Source organism: Alternaria novae-zelandiae (assembly GCF_023758075.1).
Source record: "Alternaria novae-zelandiae strain BMP 2774 chromosome Unknown scaffold_1, whole genome shotgun sequence".
NCBI lineage: Eukaryota > Fungi > Ascomycota > Dothideomycetes > Pleosporales > Pleosporaceae > Alternaria > Alternaria novae-zelandiae.
Window position 1 is genome coordinate 1191323 of NW_026056961.1, and position 17550 is coordinate 1208872.

The 17550-nt window shown below is 53.7% G+C and overlaps 7 protein-coding genes across 7 annotated transcripts; 5 read left to right on the plus strand and 2 right to left on the minus strand.

Annotated features, from left to right (window-relative positions):
• Positions 1–1362: 1362 nt before the first annotated feature.
• On the plus strand, positions 1363–2447 carry J4E88_000361 (uncharacterized protein; the record flags this gene model as incomplete). Its single annotated transcript, XM_049394040.1, has 2 exons — positions 1363–1595; positions 1652–2447. 2 exons carry the CDS (start codon positions 1363–1365, stop codon positions 2445–2447), a joined length of 1029 nt encoding a protein of 342 aa, XP_049259869.1.
• Positions 2448–3676: 1229 nt separating this feature from the next.
• Positions 3677–4528, minus strand: J4E88_000362 (uncharacterized protein; the record flags this gene model as incomplete). The annotated part of the gene is made up of 2 exons (XM_049394041.1): positions 3677–4314; positions 4447–4528. 2 exons carry the CDS (start codon positions 4526–4528, stop codon positions 3677–3679), a joined length of 720 nt encoding a protein of 239 aa, XP_049259870.1.
• A 284-nt stretch (positions 4529–4812) lies between these two features.
• Positions 4813–6811, plus strand: J4E88_000363 (uncharacterized protein; the record flags this gene model as incomplete). The annotated part of the gene is made up of 7 exons (XM_049394042.1): positions 4813–4816; positions 4927–4980; positions 5032–5076; positions 5130–5135; positions 5201–5293; positions 5343–5627; positions 5679–6811. 7 exons carry the CDS (start codon positions 4813–4815, stop codon positions 6809–6811), a joined length of 1620 nt encoding a protein of 539 aa, XP_049259871.1.
• A 704-nt stretch (positions 6812–7515) lies between these two features.
• Positions 7516–8423, plus strand: J4E88_000364 (uncharacterized protein; the record flags this gene model as incomplete). Its single annotated transcript, XM_049394043.1, has 4 exons — positions 7516–7669; positions 7722–7927; positions 7981–8340; positions 8373–8423. 4 exons carry the CDS (start codon positions 7516–7518, stop codon positions 8421–8423), a joined length of 771 nt encoding a protein of 256 aa, XP_049259872.1.
• A 463-nt stretch (positions 8424–8886) lies between these two features.
• J4E88_000365 (uncharacterized protein) lies at positions 8887–10137 on the plus strand (the record flags this gene model as incomplete). Its single annotated transcript, XM_049394044.1, has 2 exons — positions 8887–8891; positions 8958–10137. The coding sequence occupies 2 exons, from the start codon at positions 8887–8889 to the stop codon at positions 10135–10137; spliced, it is 1185 nt and encodes a 394-aa protein (XP_049259873.1).
• Positions 10138–14315: 4178 nt separating this feature from the next.
• On the minus strand, positions 14316–15272 carry J4E88_000366 (uncharacterized protein; the record flags this gene model as incomplete). Its single annotated transcript, XM_049394045.1, has 3 exons — positions 14316–14826; positions 14876–14978; positions 15041–15272. 3 exons carry the CDS (start codon positions 15270–15272, stop codon positions 14316–14318), a joined length of 846 nt encoding a protein of 281 aa, XP_049259874.1.
• A 186-nt stretch (positions 15273–15458) lies between these two features.
• Positions 15459–16142, plus strand: J4E88_000367 (uncharacterized protein; the record flags this gene model as incomplete). The annotated part of the gene is made up of 1 exon (XM_049394046.1): positions 15459–16142. One exon carries the CDS (start codon positions 15459–15461, stop codon positions 16140–16142), a length of 684 nt encoding a protein of 227 aa, XP_049259875.1.
• Between the last annotated feature and the right edge of the window lie 1408 nt (positions 16143–17550).

The following is a 17550-nucleotide window of genomic DNA, read 5'->3' on the forward strand; positions in this document are numbered from 1 at the left end:
GTATCCTACGGGCAGGCTCAGAGTCATTGATGGTAGATGTTCCCGGAGGAGCTGCCATATGGCGGTCTTCTAGAATTCCGAAGCCCATCTTGGTGGTACCTAGGTCTGCTAACGTGAAAATGAAAGAACGGTAACAAGAATGGAAGGAATGTAGTTGACTGCCGGCAGTCTCTTTGAACGCGCTGCGTTGAGAAAGAGTAATTAAAATGTATAATGAATGAAGCAGCAGCAGTAGGACAGCGAGGCCAGCCCTGAACGATGAGTGCCTTGGGCCAACCTTTCTTATGACCGCATTGCGATAGGGCTCGAGGCATCAAGGGTAGCCTGATACTAACGAAACTACGCTGAAGCGTTTGAGACAAAGCGATATACCAACCATGCTCGTCGATCGACGCCTTGCATGGGCTTGACTGCCGAAGCCTGACCAGGGCTAGCCGAACGCGACATCCAACGCGACGTGTTTCAGTATGTCGGAACTTCCCAGAGATATATAGGCCAACCGAAAGCAAAATCCGCGGTCATAGAAGACCCCAGTGTCCGAATACACACGGAAACCATACCTGATTGGCAGCATATCTATCGATGCAATCGTTGGTAGTTGGTTGTGGACGCGTCTCAGCCATATCCAGTTGCTTTGAACACGTTAACGTCTACCAAAACACCATCCCAAGCATATCCAAGCGGTGACATGATGACATGGTGCGCCACTGTGCTGTCTTGTTGGGGCCGTTTTATGTTATCGGGAGGTGGAGGTAGACAGGTAGATCCGATGGCGCGTGTGGTGCCTGACCCTGGAAGAGATGATACAAGCATTGGCGTGTTGCGCGTTGGGTGCGAATGCACAAATCTTCTGTAAGCATTGCGACGACTGTCAGTAATCCAGGCTGCGCTCTGTGACTGCTATCAGCATAGCATACGCGTTCATGCGTGGATGTAGAGCGCTCTTCACGTTTCGCTTCAACTGCCGAAGACAGGACGCGTGATGATCGCGTGTCCAATGCGCGACATGGTATGCATGAAAGTCGCGTCGATCATGCCGGACAGGAAGCTTAATAGATGTGCGATGGGCGTTGTACGATGTTGATGGAAGGCCGACTGCGACAAAGTCGGCAACCCGTGGAGCTGATCGCACTTGACCATTTACGGTATGGTGCCCGACGTCATCGCCATCGTGGGGCAGCGACATGTACCCCGCGACGGGTCATGGCGTAGATGCTATTGGAAGAAACTACTACTTCCTCCACTACAATTGCCATTTAGCCGCAGTACAGCCGTTATTGGGACTACATATCTCGAAGGAAGTGAGCTGTACAAGATCTTCCAAGAACTCCTGTGCCATCAACTTGCGGAATATTCATCAAAATGTCTATCGGCGTAGCTATCATCGGAAGCGGCATTTTCGCCAAAGAAGAACACTTACCCGCCATTCAAGACACCCCATCATTGAGTCTGAAAGCAGTTTACTCGCGATCACTCAAATCGGCAAAAGCTCTATCTGAGAAGCTGTCCGACGTCGAACTCTACAGCGATGACCAGGATGGCAAGAAGTTTGAAGACCTACTCAAGAGAGATGATGTAAAGGGCGTAGTCATTGCGTACGTTCACTGCTGGCCAGAGTCAAAAATCCATTCGCTAACATAGCACAACTTAGACTACCAATCCTCGCCCAGCCAGACTACATCAAGAAAGCCCTCGCAGCTGGCAAACATGTCTTTGCGGAGAAGCCCATCGCGAAGGATCTGGCGACCGCACGCGAACTGCTCTCATGGACACAAGACTCCTCCAACACCTCTGCAGTCTACACTGTAGCCGAAAACTTCCGCTTCATCGACTCCTACGTCTGGGGTTCTGAGCAAGTCGCTTCTCTGGGCCGCGTCCTTACCTTCCGCGTGCGTGTCGCCGCAATGGTATCGGCGGGCAGCAAGTACTACGAGACGGAATGGCGCAAGAAGCCGGATCACCAGGGCGGCTTCGTGCTTGACGGCGGCGTGCACTTCGTAGCGGCGACGCGTCTTCTGCTACAAGGTGGCGGCCGAAAGATCAAGAAGGTCAGCGCATTCACCGCGCAGCTTCAGGAGCACCTTCCGCCTGTCGACACACTCAACGCCACTATACAGCTAGACAACGATGCTTCTGGTACTCTGTCCATTTGCTTTGGCACCACCGACACTGGCTCTGAGTACCTGGTTGCCTGCGAGAAGGGCTCAGTTCACGTCGCTCGCGGCAAGGTCACCATCACCAGGGATGGCAAAGATCCAGAGACGAAGGAGTTCCCGGATGAGGGCAACGGCGTGAACCAAGAGATCAAGGCTTGGGCGAAGAGTCTGGAGCAAGGAAAGAGGAATGAGATGCAGAGTCCTGAGGAGGCGTTGAAGGATCTAGAGATCTTGGAGAGTTGTTTGAAGAGTGGAGAGCAGGGCGGTAAGCCAATCGACGTCAAGCAATAGAGTATTTCGCGTTAGCTATATGCACATCCCGTACAGAGTAAATCCAAAAGTAAAGCTTCTCTGCATTTACTTCAAGGCTATCACTAACTGCTGTCGCCAAAAAGCAAGTCCTTCTTAGCTATCCCACACATCTCTTGCTTTGTCTAGCTTTTGCGCAACGCAAATGAATGTAAGGAATGCTAGACGCCTTGCCTGTAGGTATATTATGCAAGCAGAGTAAAAAGTAGAATATAGTAAAAACAATGTTTTTACTGCAAAAAAGAGCAAAAAAGCATCTTCTATCCGAAGATAGAAGACGACGTCTAACCATTGCTGATTTTTCGTTTCTGGACATTATTGTCTGTTGTATCCTTCAAGGGTCCACATGTTCCTAAAGGCAGACTAGGGAATCGAACAAGGCGCCTTTGGGTGAGTTGGGTCTGGACCGATTAACCATTCGGAAGCCGTTAATATTGTGGTTGCGGGCTCCTGTCTTTGGTCGTTCCTCTCGAACTTCAGCCAAGGCGGCTTGTTGATGGAAGATTGGGGATTTAAGTGCTATATATTGGGGGAGATGGTGTGGAGTGTGGGGTGGGACCTGAGGTGGAGTGAAGGCGGGCTTGGAGGCGAGCGCGTGGGTACCTGGTGAGAGCGCTGCGTGCGCGGGCGTGCGCGTTTGCATTTTGGGTGTTTGTTGTGTGATGGCGGAGGGTCGGGGCGCCGGCGGGAAGCGAGAGTGATGGTGGTGAGAGTGATGACGAGTTCAGAGAAGGCGCCCGCAGTGCTTGACGGCCGTGTTCCAGGGCGAAGGTCTATCACTACCGTGCAGTCTCGAGCAGAGCGCGGAGGGTACGCCGGGTATTCGGATAGTAGTGATAACACGTAGCTACTGCGAAAAACGTCAGCTATGAGGCCGTTGACATGTAAGGACTCGCTCGTAGCGAGACTTCGAGCTGTGATGTGCTTCCATATTCGAGCCACAATTTGAAGACGTTGAGTTTGCACAATGAAGGAGCGGAATCAGATGGTCAAGCGCACATGTATAGATAATACTGAGAGTTAAGAGAAGAAATGGAACTATGAGTGAGACAAGTATTCGGTGAACTGATGATGACACAGAGCAAGATCACCAGTTGTGCAACTGGAAAGAAAGATACTGGGAATTCACCAAGAAAGAGAAATGAAATATATCTTACATAACGCATTGCAGGTCTCAAGTCTACGACATGCATGGCTAAAAGGTCATCCTCTCACTTATTCGTCTGTTCTTGCTCTTGCATTTCCTTCATCTTCCGCTGCGTCTCCAACTCAAACGCTTGCTTCTTCAATACATCAATCTTGTCGTCAATCACCGCGATCTGGGCCTCGACCCGGAGAAGCTTTTCCTGCATCATGTTCTCGTAGTCGTCGTCGGTCAAGACTTGCATAGGACTCCACTTGCTCTTTGCAATCTTTTGCATAAAGTTCTCCTTGGGCTTGGCTTCACCTCTCGCTCGTTCCTGGATCTCGCTGGAGTTTTTGGCGTCGAGGTAATTGTACCCATGTTGTCCTGCCCAGCCGAACAGAGTAAACATGATGGTACCCGGAATGACATTCCGAGGGCCGCGAAAGAGGAGGCCGAGGTTGAATCCAGTCAGTCCACCAGCAAGGGCTGACGCGCGAACCTTGTCAGACGTGGTTGGGTTAAGGTCGGTGCGAGGATAGACGGGTGCCCCGCGAGTGAGGTTCCACCAGTTGAGTAAGCCAGCGTGGTTGAGGACTGACGTGCGGATGCCCCAGAACGTGCTGCCAATGGCGAACCATTGCGCTCCTGAAACGATGGAGAAGAGAACCGGAGTTTGCGTGCGGATAGTACCGTAGAAGGCACCGATCACAGTACCAGGAACAGCTGGAGCAGGTTAGGCAAAATTTATGAGGTGAGAAAAAGCTGACAAGACAACGATTACGCAGAAGTGAGATGGAAGCGCACGACTACAATGAAGCGAGACTACGTGGAGTGGTGAAAAGACCATGTGCGTACCTGAGGCTCCGCCAATATAGAGGGCTTGCCGGGCAACCTCGAGGGGCTGTGTGACCTGGTCTGGGTCATGTTTGGCTTTCATCGCTCTTTCATGGGGGCTGAAGGTCGTGGACCAGATTCGGGTAATGACAAGGCAAGGTTCGCCGCCGCTGGAAAAGCAAAGGCGCTGACTAAGCGAGGCCCAACGAACGCACAGCCTGAGCTTAAGATTTCCGTTCGGGAAAGTCTCAAGAACTCACCCCACACACGCTTCAACCACAGACCCCGCAACCACCAAGACCACACCCGAGAGCAAGAGACCGCTCTCCAGACCCGAATCAGACAGCGCGCCGAATCCACTCGCGCACAGTCTGCCAAACCGCAATCATGGGTACGTCGCCGTGGTGCGCACGCAAATTGCAGGCGTCACTCGAGCCGGCTTTTTCGCCCCGCTCTGTACCGCGCCCAAAACAAGAAGCCATGGCTGACGATGTATTGTAGCGCCCAAGAAGAAGCAACAGACCATGGGCCTGGGAGAATTCCTAAATGACCAGTGTACGCCCCGCCTACCTGCCCCCGAGCGCGCAGACGACTGACATGTAGCAGCGCTAGGATCATGGGCCGACGAAATGGAGGACGCGCCAATGCCTGGTGAGTGACACGCATTCTGCTTAGGGAGTGGCCCGGTGTACTAACGTTAGCAGGAGCCGGTAATACACCCCAACAACTGTCGCAGCGCGAACATGCACATGACGGAAGACTGACACATTTTTAGGTGCCGGTAGAAGCTCTGGCTACGGCGGCGACAGGCCTACCTTTGGCTCTGGCGGCGGCAGCGGCTTCGGTGCTGACCGCGCTGGCAGCTACGGTGAGGAGAGCATACTCACACGCATTCGCATATACTAACGACTCCCCAGCCGACCGTGGATTCGCAACTCGCGAGGCGCTCCCCATGCCCTCCAAGCCCCCGTACACCGCCCACCTGGGCAACCTCTCCTTCGATGCCACCGAGGGCGACGTGACCGACTTCTTCGCCGACTGCGAGGTGACCAACGTGCGCATCGTCGAGGACAAACTGGACCGAAAGCCCAAGGGTTTCGGTTACGTCGAATTTGGCAGCGTCGATGGACTGAAGAAGGCGCTTGACCTGTCTGGCACATCTTTCCAGGGCAGGAATATCCGTGTCAGCGTCGCTGAACCCCGTACGTCATGTGTATGCAGGATGCACTCAAACAGTTACTGACAAGTCACAGCCAAGGACCGCGAAGAAGCCCGCGTCATCACAGACTGGACCCGAAAGGGACCCCTCCCTGATCTACCTGGCCAGCGCAGCAGCTCCGGACGCGGCGGCTTCGGCTCGGGCCGTGACCGCGCTTTCGACGCAGGATCTGACGCCGGCAGCGAGCGTGGTGAGCGTCGCCGCCCACCTCCATTCGAGAGCGACGGAAAGCCCCGCGACTTTGGCAACTGGGAGCGCCGAGGACCCCTTTCTCCATCCGCTGCACCTCCTCCCAGCGAGGGCGGCCGCACTCGAGGTGGCTTCGAAGGAGGTCCCCGCGAGGGCCGCCGACAGTCCCCCGCCTGGGGCGAGGGTCAAGGCACTGAGGGCTCTCGTGGGCCCCGCCGTGAGTTCCAGGAGCGACCGCAATTTGAGAGGCAGCCTACTGCCGCAGACAATGACAACCAGTGGCGATCCAAGATGCGCCCCGATGCGCCTATCAAGTCGCCCACATCCACACCCGACGCTAGCACTCCATCATCACCGGCACCGCAGGCCGCTGCACCTGCCGGCCGCCCTCGCTTGAACCTGGCCAAGCGAACCGTCTCTGAGGCTCAACCAGCTCAAGACGCATCCACTCCTTCAGACAAGCCCAACCCATTCGGTGCCGCCCGCCCCATCGACACTGCTGCTCGTGAGAAAGAGATCGAGGAGAAGAGGCAACTTGCTTTGCGCCAGAAGAAGGAAGCCGATGACAAGGCGCGCGAGGAGAAGAAGGCCAAGGAAGCCGCGGAGAAGCCAGCGCCCAAGGACTCAGCACAGCCAACGCCGACAAAGAAGGAGGAGAATGATAGCGAGGAGAAGCCCAAGTCCAACTTCGAGATCCTCCAACGGGTGGACGAGGGTAACTCTGCCGGCCAGGATGAGGATGCCGAGGGAGAGATTGTACACGACAAGGACGTCAAGCCGCAAGAAGTCACTCGCGACCCACCGAAGGCTGAACAAGGCTCATGGAGGCGGAAGTCCAGCACAGCTGCGGCACCTGAAGGCACTACTACCGAGGTCATGGACGACGATGGATGGAGCACTGTCACCAAGCCCACCAAGAACGTTAAGAACAACCGCCGAGGAGGCGGAGGTGCCCCGGCCCGCGCCATCGCGTCTTAGGTGGACGTATCAATATTGAGACTAGCCCCGATGCTGTATCTGGGATGAACGCAACGCATATTCGACGGCGTGGTGGCGTCCTTTGTGTTTCTGGGCTTTGCTGTTTATCACAGCTGTTTTTGTTCGGCGGTTTTCCCATATTGTTGCATCACTGCACAATCATCGTCCTTTCGACAGCCCTGTTCATCCGAGCGCGATTTGCAAGGCGTCCGTGGCTGGACTTGGGACGTTTTACGAGCTTCTTTCTGCATGCCCCCTTACGATGCCGTTCCTTGGCGCTGCTCGTTTCCAAAAGTATTGGTCGTCTCCTAGACCTTCCACATCCGGTAAATATAGGATATGCCATATTTTCGATCATCTCCTCTCGCCATCAGTGTCTGTTGTCGTGGCCCAGCCAAGCTCTCTTTGATGGATCTGTATTAGGGGAATAGAGGGATGGTATGCACTGGCATGTATTTAGCTGCAACAAGAATTTCGAAAGTATCTACACTCCAAATTCTGACGCACGTTTGCGATAATGCGGTTCATTACTGTGATGTGTATGTGGAGTTCGTATGAGGGTCTGACAGGGGTGGGTCGTTGTCAAGGGTTCAAGCATGCAGACCATGGTTCGATTTGGGACTATGAAATCTGTTCTTGGGTCGTCATCTTTCCCTGTCATAACTACAATATTCGAAGTTGGAAAACAAAACATCATCCACACCATGTCTGGCACTATTGTCATCGAGAATATTCAGGGCCATGATGTCTCAGAAGATATGATCGTTGAAGCCGCTGAGCTCTTTTCCTCTAACTATGGAATCTGGGGTCCTTTTGCTGAAGAGAGAATGGGCACATTTGGTAGATTCTGCAAGCCTGGTATGTACATTATTTTCTCTCTCTAATGGATGCAATGCTAATGCCCTTGTAGGACGTCCCGTGAAGATGTCCAAAAATCGTCTTCGTGAGCAGTCCCTTGCTCCGGGAACTGACAGCGTTCTGGTGCGCGCTACGGTCGACGGCAAACTTGCCGGACACGCCTTTGCGACTTTCTGGGAGCATGAAGGTCACAAAATTGGGTGGATTACACAACTATGTGTCGGTCAGAATTTCAGGCGCAACGGGCTGGCTACGAAGGTTTGTCTTCACACGAACTTTTGACCTTCGCCAGCATACACTGACCCTTGCAGATCTTGTCTCATTTGCGCGAAAACAAGCACGACCACAGTTTCGGAATCCTTTCGTCTCATCCTGCTACTATCCGTGCTGCTCTGCGAGCCTTCGGACATGGGATTGAACAGGTGGATTTGAGCGGGATCAAAGCCCTTATACCCGCCATTATGAAGTCCTCGCCAGTTCCTTACGTCAAGATGGCTACGCCTACGGGCTCCTTATTTGATCAGGGTGATCAGACAGGTGCTGTTTGCTGCGCTGACACTGCGTTCTGGGTTGATCACGCTGAGCCCCTGGCTGCGCTGAATGTCATCAAGGAGGATGGGATAAAGTGGCCGTTTGGAGACTTGCCTGACGGCTGCGAGTTCTTGGCCTTCGTCAGTAGATCTTCTGTTACATGATGTTGCAGTCTACAACAACACACGATGCGGAAGACCTGATGGACCCCAGGGTGATGTAGTGTTCTGGACCATTGATACAGTAACATTCTGCTTCAATTGCGCCCGTTGTAGCAGGCTAGGAGGAAGCAGCCGCTAAAAATGTCTGGTCCTTTCCCTTGCATGTGGTGCAGCGATGCTAACGTCTAGTCGATCGCCGTTGACGTGCCGCGAACAGGGTTCACGACGCAGGATCCCGGTACGTGCGCCACCATACGTCAGATGTGCTCGGCCTGTGTCCAACTTCGATATCTTGCTTTGGCGGCGATCGCCTACGCTATCACTTTCCTTTTCGTGTCTTGCGATGCATATAGTGTTTCATTCCAATTAGTTGATCTAGGAAATCGACACGTCAATGGGTGTTGCCCCAATTCGTCATTATACAAACCAAGCGGAAGCGTACCATACGGAGTAGACACGACGCGCGTTGTTAGAGATTTGGCACATATCATTCCTGGGCTCAAATAGAGGGGACATCTTTACACAATGGCGTCGAAGCCATCATCACCGGGGCCCAATGCGACACCTGCAACCCCAGCCAAGCAGGCACGATCCAGGAAGGCCGCTACTCCAAGCCAGACTGAACAGGGAAGAGCAGGGTCCGCAGGCGGAGTTGTCCTGCCAAAAGAGCCCGCTACGAAAGCTTCAGCATCCTCAGCAAAGAAGGCTGCAGCAACACCAAGCACAGATGACGTTACCGCACCGGCAGCGAAGACACCGAAAAAGAAACCCAGGAAGCTGAACAAGGAGCCCACATCAACATCTACAGATGCAGCAAAGCCTACTACTGCAAGTAAAACACCAGCAGATGTACCATCGCCCTCCGAACTCGAAGCCCTCAAGTCTCGTGTCAGAGGCTTGGAGGCCAAGGTAGAAGAGCTCTACAAAGCCGGTGCGATTCCCGACTCACGTCCCGGCCGCTCCCCTCGCCGACGAGGAAAAGGGCGAAAAGTCTCGTCTACAGCGCAGGTCCCCACACTTAGTACCACGGTCAATGAAGGCGATTCTCGGGTCCAGGAACTTGCCGACGACGAAGAGGAGGAAGCAGACGAAGAACTCGTGCGTCTCGAGGGCGAGTTGGAGGTGGCACGACAGGATCTAGAACACTTCAATCCTCGCAGCCAAGGAGCAAAAAGAGGCGGAACAGAATACGTTGAGGAGATCGACAGGGACGCACCAAGGGCAAGTGCAGGTACAGAGAGACAAGTCACCCTATCAGGAAGCTACCGCATCCCAATCCCCGCCAACGTCAACCTTGAAGACGTCAAAACGATCAAATCAGGCGTCTCCGCCGCGCAAAACGTAGCGCGTTCTTTCCTCGAGCAACGACGCGCCGCCGCCGCTGTACGCGCTACCGAGAACAACGCCTCTTCACCACAACAGCAGTCTAGCAGCAGAACTACCAAAGTCCCCGCTTCGAAATCTTCTTCTGCAACCACGCCGAAGCCAAAGAGAAGCATGAGCTCGACTATGGAGGTTGCCGTGGACAACAGCGATGGAAAGCAGAGCTGGAGTGAATGGATTGGTGGATATAGTATGGCGATTACGAGGGCGGTCAGCAAGATTGAACATGAGGCTGCTGTTGAGGCGCAGAGGGGCGGTGGAAGTGCGGGTGCTAGTAGGCCTTCGGCAGGTGGAAGGAGGACGAGTGCGCCTACGTCTAAGAAAGCGGCGGGGAAGAGACCTGCTGCCAAGGCTACTTTGAGTGGAGAGCAGGTTCATGGACTGATGAGTTAGATGGTGGGGTAGATATCTTGTACGATGTAGAGGTTTGAAGATTAGGTGCAGGTGTTTTGGGTAGCATTGAAAAGCATAGGTGCAGTCGAGAGTAGTACCGCAAGCATGAAGAGTTCGTTCGATGTGAGCACGGCTACACTATGATACGGTACCCATCTCCCTATCTCCCCATGTCTTTAGCATTCTTTCAGTTTACTTCTGAGCCCCTCCCTCTGCTTCTGCTGCCGCCTGCTCCCCGTGCTCATCCTCATTCTCATTCGGAGCGGGTGCAGCATCCTGAGCACCATCATCCACAAGCTCTCGTTGCGCATAATCGGCGGGCGGAGCTTCTTCTCTCGGTACTTGTATTGGCGGACCCTCAGCAGCGGCGGGGTTAGCCGGGGGAGCATTTGCCGCTGGTGCAGCAGGAGCTTCTTCCAGCACCGGGTCTAAGGGCAGCTCTCTGTGTGCCTCGCCACCTGCGGCAGCGGATCTATGGGAAGTCGAGGAATGACTGATGTGGCTCTTTGTGCTACTCCTTGATGAAGAGGATGGTCTAGAAGAGTGAGATCTGCCTGACTTCACGCTCTCTGCCTTCTCTTTCGTGGCAGGCTTGCTCTCTTCAGCTGCGACTGCGACTGCAACATGTCGCGGAAGCTCAGAAATGCTACTGCTAGATTCCGTACTTTTCCTTGGTCCATACTCAGTGCCGGCATCTAGTCCGTGGAGAGCCACTCCAGACACTCCGCCCATCCTCCTTCGGGGCTTCTGGCTCTTCCAGCTAGCAGTTGTGATCGGCTTGCCCTTCCCGCCTGCGAGCCAGAAGAGCGTAGATGGAACACGCTGATGATCTCGTAGAGCAGAAGGTGAGCCGGCGCCGCCTCTAAGGCTGACAGTCGGAGGAAGTGTGACGGGCTGTATGGCGTGACTCGCGGAGACGGCGGAAGTATCGATAGAAGGGTCTGTGATGCGAGCAAAGATCGAAGCAAGACCGAACAATGGTAAATAAGAGAAAATCGAGCGTGGCTGCGGGTACGTGGCTGCAAAGCTTGCTGTGCGCGAGGTTGGTAAATTGGTAACGTCTCCGCCGCCAGACGTGGATCTGCCCGTTCGTGGTGTCTCTTGACATCCATCGCGTCTCGAGATACCTTTCGGAAGGCGAGATGTACCGTGTGCCCTCCTCAAAGCGCGTGCTACTTCGGCAATATTGGGAGTCCTCGCTGGCGGCAAGTAATCATCGCTACCTGAATCAGTGCTATATCCATGACCAGGCCTATGGCAAGTAAGTAGCAGTTGCTTCATCGTCAGACCACAGCTACGAGTATGGGTGTTTTCGTCCCCTCCACTACCACCTCGCAACCTTGGCATTTCATCGTAAGCAGGACCCTCTTGAAAATCCGGTAGCTGGTCGCTTGTCTTAAAGTCATCTTCAGAGTCTCTATGTCTCGAGCGACGGCGACCATCAGCCGACCGTCTTGAAGCCCGGGATTGTCGCCCTGATTGCTCTGGGGAGCGTCTAGGATAGACACTACTATGATACAATTGTGCATCGATACTGGCTTGCTGCTCAGGGCGTGGTCGTTCAACGACAACGTGTCCACCTGTTTCTAGATAGCCTTCAACGACTAGGTTGCTGCGTGAAGGCTGCGACGACTGGCGTTGCTCTGCACTGTTAGTGAAGGCAGCTGAAAATTTCTGGCCATAGAAGACCGTCTCGGAGAAGTCTGTAGTCGGATCCGAAGTTTTCTTGCGACGAGCAGCGCGGGCGAAATCGATTAGCGGGCTTGGGGCTCCGGCACGAATGGCATCCAGGTGCTGCGATACTTCACTTTCGCGCACGTATGGATAATCCTTTGAGTTGCGTAAGTAACGATGATAATGTAGTTTGGGACTGATTGGCCTCACTTCGTTATACTCCAGAGCGCTTCTCGATCGCGGGGGAATGTCTTCACTCCTGGTAGCACTTCTCTGCCGCAGCGCTGGATTGACAGCACCAGGTCGCGGCACAGGCAGTGCTGCTCTCCGTGGTGGGTTGCCTATCCTTTTCGCCGCGATTTTGGGAGGGACTAAACGCGGACATTCTTCGGATGAAGGACTGTGCTGTGGACGAGAGCTCTGAACTGCTGGTTCCTCATTGATCTTACGACCTGGCTTCCATGTGAAAGCTGATTTCATGTGGGAAAGTGCGCTTTGGGACTGACATTCATTGCATGGTTCGCCAGAGGGTGGCTTAGGTGGCCGCATGCCACAGAAATCGCAGCGTCGGCGTTCCACGCTAGGGAAGGAATGGTATTCACTCGCATCATAAGGACAGGGCTGGCTGGTTTCGGACAGCGATGGTACCTGTAGTCGAATGACTGGAGGGGGTTGAGGAGCCTGCTGGTTAGCGCCAGCAACGCCTCGTTGTATTATGGCCTCTTCTCCGAGTTCCGTGCATGATCGTAGACTTGAACTGATGTGCGGGCTTGATCTCCGTATGGGAAGGGCTGCCAATATAGTATTGAAGCTGGAAGAAATGCGTCGCTTGAGGGTCCTTGGCCGCTCGGGTGGGACTATCGGTGAGTCTGGTTCAGAGGTGGGCTTCGCTGGGTTCGGCATTTTCTGTAAATTGAGGCTATGGTTATGGGAGATCTGAATAGCGAAGCGCAGGTTAAGAGCAAGCGAAGGTGTGATTTGAGAGCTTTCGTTACTTCCAAATGGCTCGAACGTCAGAGATTGGTAGACTGTGAAAGCCCTAATCTAGACCATAAGTTGGGCACCTTATGAATGGTAGAGCATTTGTGAATATTGACAGCAGCCATGACGTGGTGGAAGGAGGAACGTCTGCGAACGGTCTATTGGTGAACACAGCGGCAAACGTGAACAGGAGGACAACGCTGGAATACCAGCAACCGTAGTCTATACAAGATGTCGTAGTCTCATACCCGAAGAGATCGTGGCCGTGAAATGCTCCAGCTTTGTGCGCGAGGTTATCATTGCTACCGGCTGCGGCCAACGACATACTGCCTACCCACAGTCGTTGACAACACTCTCGGTCTTAGTACCTTGAGAGGCGTCCCTCTTCAGGCCAGTCGTACATCTCTCGTAGGTGGTTGCGATCAGATGCGCGTTCTTGCCTCCAGCCATCGTCATCGTCGTTGTTGAAGTAGTCACAGTTGTAGTTGCGTGACGGGCCTGGGGAACAACCAGCGCACCTACCACGACGGTCGCCAACTTGATCTGTGAGAACTCCGCAAAGGCAGAGTACGTGAACTCGATTGCAGATTGTGAGTAGTGTTCCTGGGACGTACAGCGCATCGCTTACCCCGCATTTGAGACAAAATCTTGTGTGGGCCAAAATACCACTGCGACACCATTTGCCTTTTCTCATATCGTCGGCAAAGGCTTTCCAGTGGTGAAAGCGGATGCAGCCTTTGCAAGTATACAGTTGTTTAGTCTTGGCCCAAGGAGTTCCTTCGGCGGCCAGAAACTCGGCATGCGTCGGTGTGGGTATGATTGATCTGAAATAGCGAGTTGCGAAAGCCAAGTTGGCTTTGTTGCTTAGGTCGAGAAGACTGATTATTTCCAGATGAAGCTCAACGGGCAGGCGAAGGAGGGGCGGAGAAGACATGGTGTGCACACGCTGTGCGCGTCGGACGGGCTTTCGAAGTCGCTTCGTCTAACACCAGCGCGTCAGTTGGTGTTATGTGAAGATCGGCGTCCAGCTTACGATTGATGCCTTCCAAGTGGTTGCGGATCTCTTCCCCGGCGCCCTTTGCTGCCTGTTGCGTGAAGTATGCAGGACGCGAAGGGTGAACGCAAGTCGCAGTCTCTGCTTTTTGTCGAGAGGACGTGCAATGCACTCCTAGTCCATGAGGATTGCAATAGTGAGCAGCAGGCTGTGAGCACAATTACAATACGCCTCTTGTGTAATGCCAAAGTCACACGGACCTCCAAACCCGCGCATCCGTAGGTTCCTCAGGCACGACCAATGGTGGAGCCCATTGTCCGCGGCAGTGTTGCCGTGTTCCGCCAGTTGCCTCCCTTGGTATGTTACACGACTTCAGGGTCCGGAAATTGCGATGGGGTGTTCTTCCCCGTTTGTCAGCCACACCGCATATGTAGCACATTATCGCCTCAGCATGGGCCTACTAGAGTTCAGACTAGAGGGTCTCGATGGCTACAATAGATTCCCGGTGCGCCTCCGTACACCACTGCGACTATTCCTTCTTCAAATCGTTGAGAACCATGTAGCGCGACAGTGAGATCCAGCCCCAACGAAACCAGCGCATTTGGCTTTCGTGTGCCGTGGTCATGGCTTTCTGGGCAGTCCTGTAACCGACCGGTGAGCTGACGAACAGGAGTGGAGTCGGAAAGCCTCCGAGCTCTTTCTTGCGGAGAATTGCGCCAATAATTGTAGCTGGTGCGTCCAACAAGCTAAGATATTTACGGAATATGGAGGTAGTGGTGAGGGTGTACAGCTTGACAGGGCACTCCCACCCGCTGTGTCGGTGCATGAGCGCCTTCAAGAAGGTATGCGCTCCGTCGTGGAGCGACTTGTGATTGGGATGGCCGGAGACGCCGTGTGCGTCGAAGGTGATTATAGTGTCGACAGTCGCCTGCGGTGCCTCCTTGGAAGAGATTGAGGTCATGTTTGGGGCGAAGGCGGTGGTGAGTAGGTTGGAGATTAGACGAGGGTGCCATGTTACTGTCATGGAATCGGGGAAGTTCCTGGTCTATAGTCAGTATGTTGCAGTCGGACGTGCATGGCGATGCGTACTTGTCTTCCACCACGAGAATGTCGTCCTTGCTTCCGATTCCCAGCTGCAGCCCACTCTTGACCAGCTCCTTCTTGCGGATTTCGCCAAGACCGTCGGCATCGCCTGTTGCACGAATGAGATGAGTGATTGCCTATGAGAGCACTGGGGAGCTGTGAGGGCCATACCGCTACTGAGGCACAAGATCTTGACGTGATTTCCGCGTTCCGGACGCGTCAATGCCAGTAAAGTCGGCGCAAAGAACATGGCCTCGTCGTCAGGATGCGCGATCAGCAGTAGGATGCGTTTGTTTTGTAATGTGGGGAAAGACGCGCCGAGGGTGCTGGTGTACATCCAGAAAACAAAGATGAGGACAGGCACCGATGCCCACACAGTCCAATTCATGGTCAGCAAGCGCATATAAGGAGTATGTTCGATTTGGTGTTTGCTACTGTATTGCTGCTATGTACCTGCGTCAGGAGAGGTAGCGCGTTCGCATGAAGCCATTGAGGTTCTGGAACGAGCTTTGACCCACGTCATCTTCGAGATTCCTTAGAGCCGCACGCGACGTGTCCCAAACCACCACACTCCCCGATACACATCACCATGTCTACCGGCAACAGGATAGAGCGACGCGCCAAAGAGTCCAAGGCAAGCGCGAATGGCAAGGGAAGCGGCTTCCAGCCCACCAACGAGATCGATGAAGATGGCGTCGAGATGATTCTGAAGCATCCCGACTTCTCCAAGCCAACGGGCAAGACACTTTTCGACTTGGCTGAAGAGAGGCAGCGAGAGTTAGACAAGATAAACGGCAGAACGCGAGTTGTTAAAGTTCCAGTAGCATCTACACCTGCATCGCCCGACGATGTTCCTCCGATCGGCCCCCTCGGGGACTCCATCCTCTACTCCATCTCCATGGCAGTCCTCCACCTCACCCTCGACGTTCTCGTATACAGCCAATACCGGGAGGACATACTCTGGAATGAGATCCTGTGGCGCGCTTTTACAGCGTGGCCCATATTCATTCTAGCAGTCTACCTCACCCACGTCGACTTTTCATACCGATTCCCCATACTCAGAGACGCTACATTCTTTGGAGGCTCTGTCGTAGCGGGGTGCTATCTGATATACTCGGGCAATAAGCACGGCTACTTCTACGTCATGAAGTCAGCTCCTCCAGTTGGTACGCTCTGGATCTGGAGCGTTGTAGAGATGAGTCTGCCTTTTGCAGTCACGAGCGTGGCCGCTGTACTCGGATACATCTGGTGGAATGGTTTCGACTTCTTTTAGAGCCGTCGAAAGCGCAATTCATACTGTGCATGGAATGAGCTGCGTTCACTGCCTGGTAACATTAGTGTGGATGCGTATATCACTGGAGAGCGAATGGCATATTCTGGAAGCTCCATCGGTGTTCAAGTCTCCTTCAGCCTGCAGCGTGGCCACTCGTAAAAGCGAAGCAACAATACACCTAGGCATCTACGTACTCTCACGTGAGAAGTCTGACGCCTCTCGGCGCCAAATGTCCAACAAACCCCGCTTATGCATCATATCTCGCCAGCTTGCGACTCCTCGTACCATTCAGTATCTATCGCGAAAACACTGTATCTTATCCGGGCTTAGTCTATTTATCGAATATCTATGGCTATTCGACTACCTTTGAGCCTGATTTGCCATCCAATCGCCGTTCGCAAGCGACCGATCTAGCGCAACCCCAGCGCCTCTCCCATAAGTATCATTATCGTCTGACGAGATGCTTTTCCTTCGCGTCGACGGATCTTCTGCGCCGATCAAGCCTACAATCGACCTCCAAAACGTTCGGAACTGGCGTAGAGCTTGCCGCGAGACACACGGCGCTTGCTGCAATGACGACTACGCAGGGGCCTTGGCACAGCACATTGATGAACTCATACTGGTTGATGTGACCAAAGGCTCACTTGTAACCATATCCACCTCATCGCCGATCAACTACGTTGCACTTTCGTACGTTTGGGGCAATGCGCCAATGTTCAAGACAACAGGGTCGAATCTCGAAGTCTTGCTGCGTCCAGGAGCTCTCTACAACAAAGCTAGCGTCATGGTCCTTCCTGACACAGTTCGCGATGCTATGCACCTAGTCAAAGCCCTTGGTGAGCGGTATCTATGGGTGGATTGTCTGTCTGTTATCCAAGATGCCGAACTAGACACGATTAACATCACTTTGCGGGCTATGGCTCGTATATACGCAAGTGCCGACTTCACCATCGTTGCAGCCGGTGGTGAAGACGCAAGCTACGGTCTGAGGGGTATTGGGGGTCCCTCGATGAATCGAGGTCCTACCCCTTCTTCGTATTCTCATCTATGGGATGCTTATCCAGAAGATTCGAAATGGGCGACTAGGGGCTGGACATTCCAAGAATCTCTGTTCTCACGTCGTCTCCTCGTTTTCAGAGACACTGTGTCGTGGATATGTGGGCGCTGTCAGTGGCTAGAAGGACTTGACGAGCTCACATCCGCTAAGGACAGCCACGATCCCCAATATATCACGCCTTTGAGGATGCGAGATACTACATGGCCGGCAGAGCGCCCACATCTCGACGTCCCAATGGGCATGATGTCTTTGATCCCTATAATACCATCTCTTGGTCGGTGGGGAATGCTTGTGGAAATCTTCTCTTCGCGAAATCTAACCTACGAGAAAGACGCTGAAGCAGCATTCGCA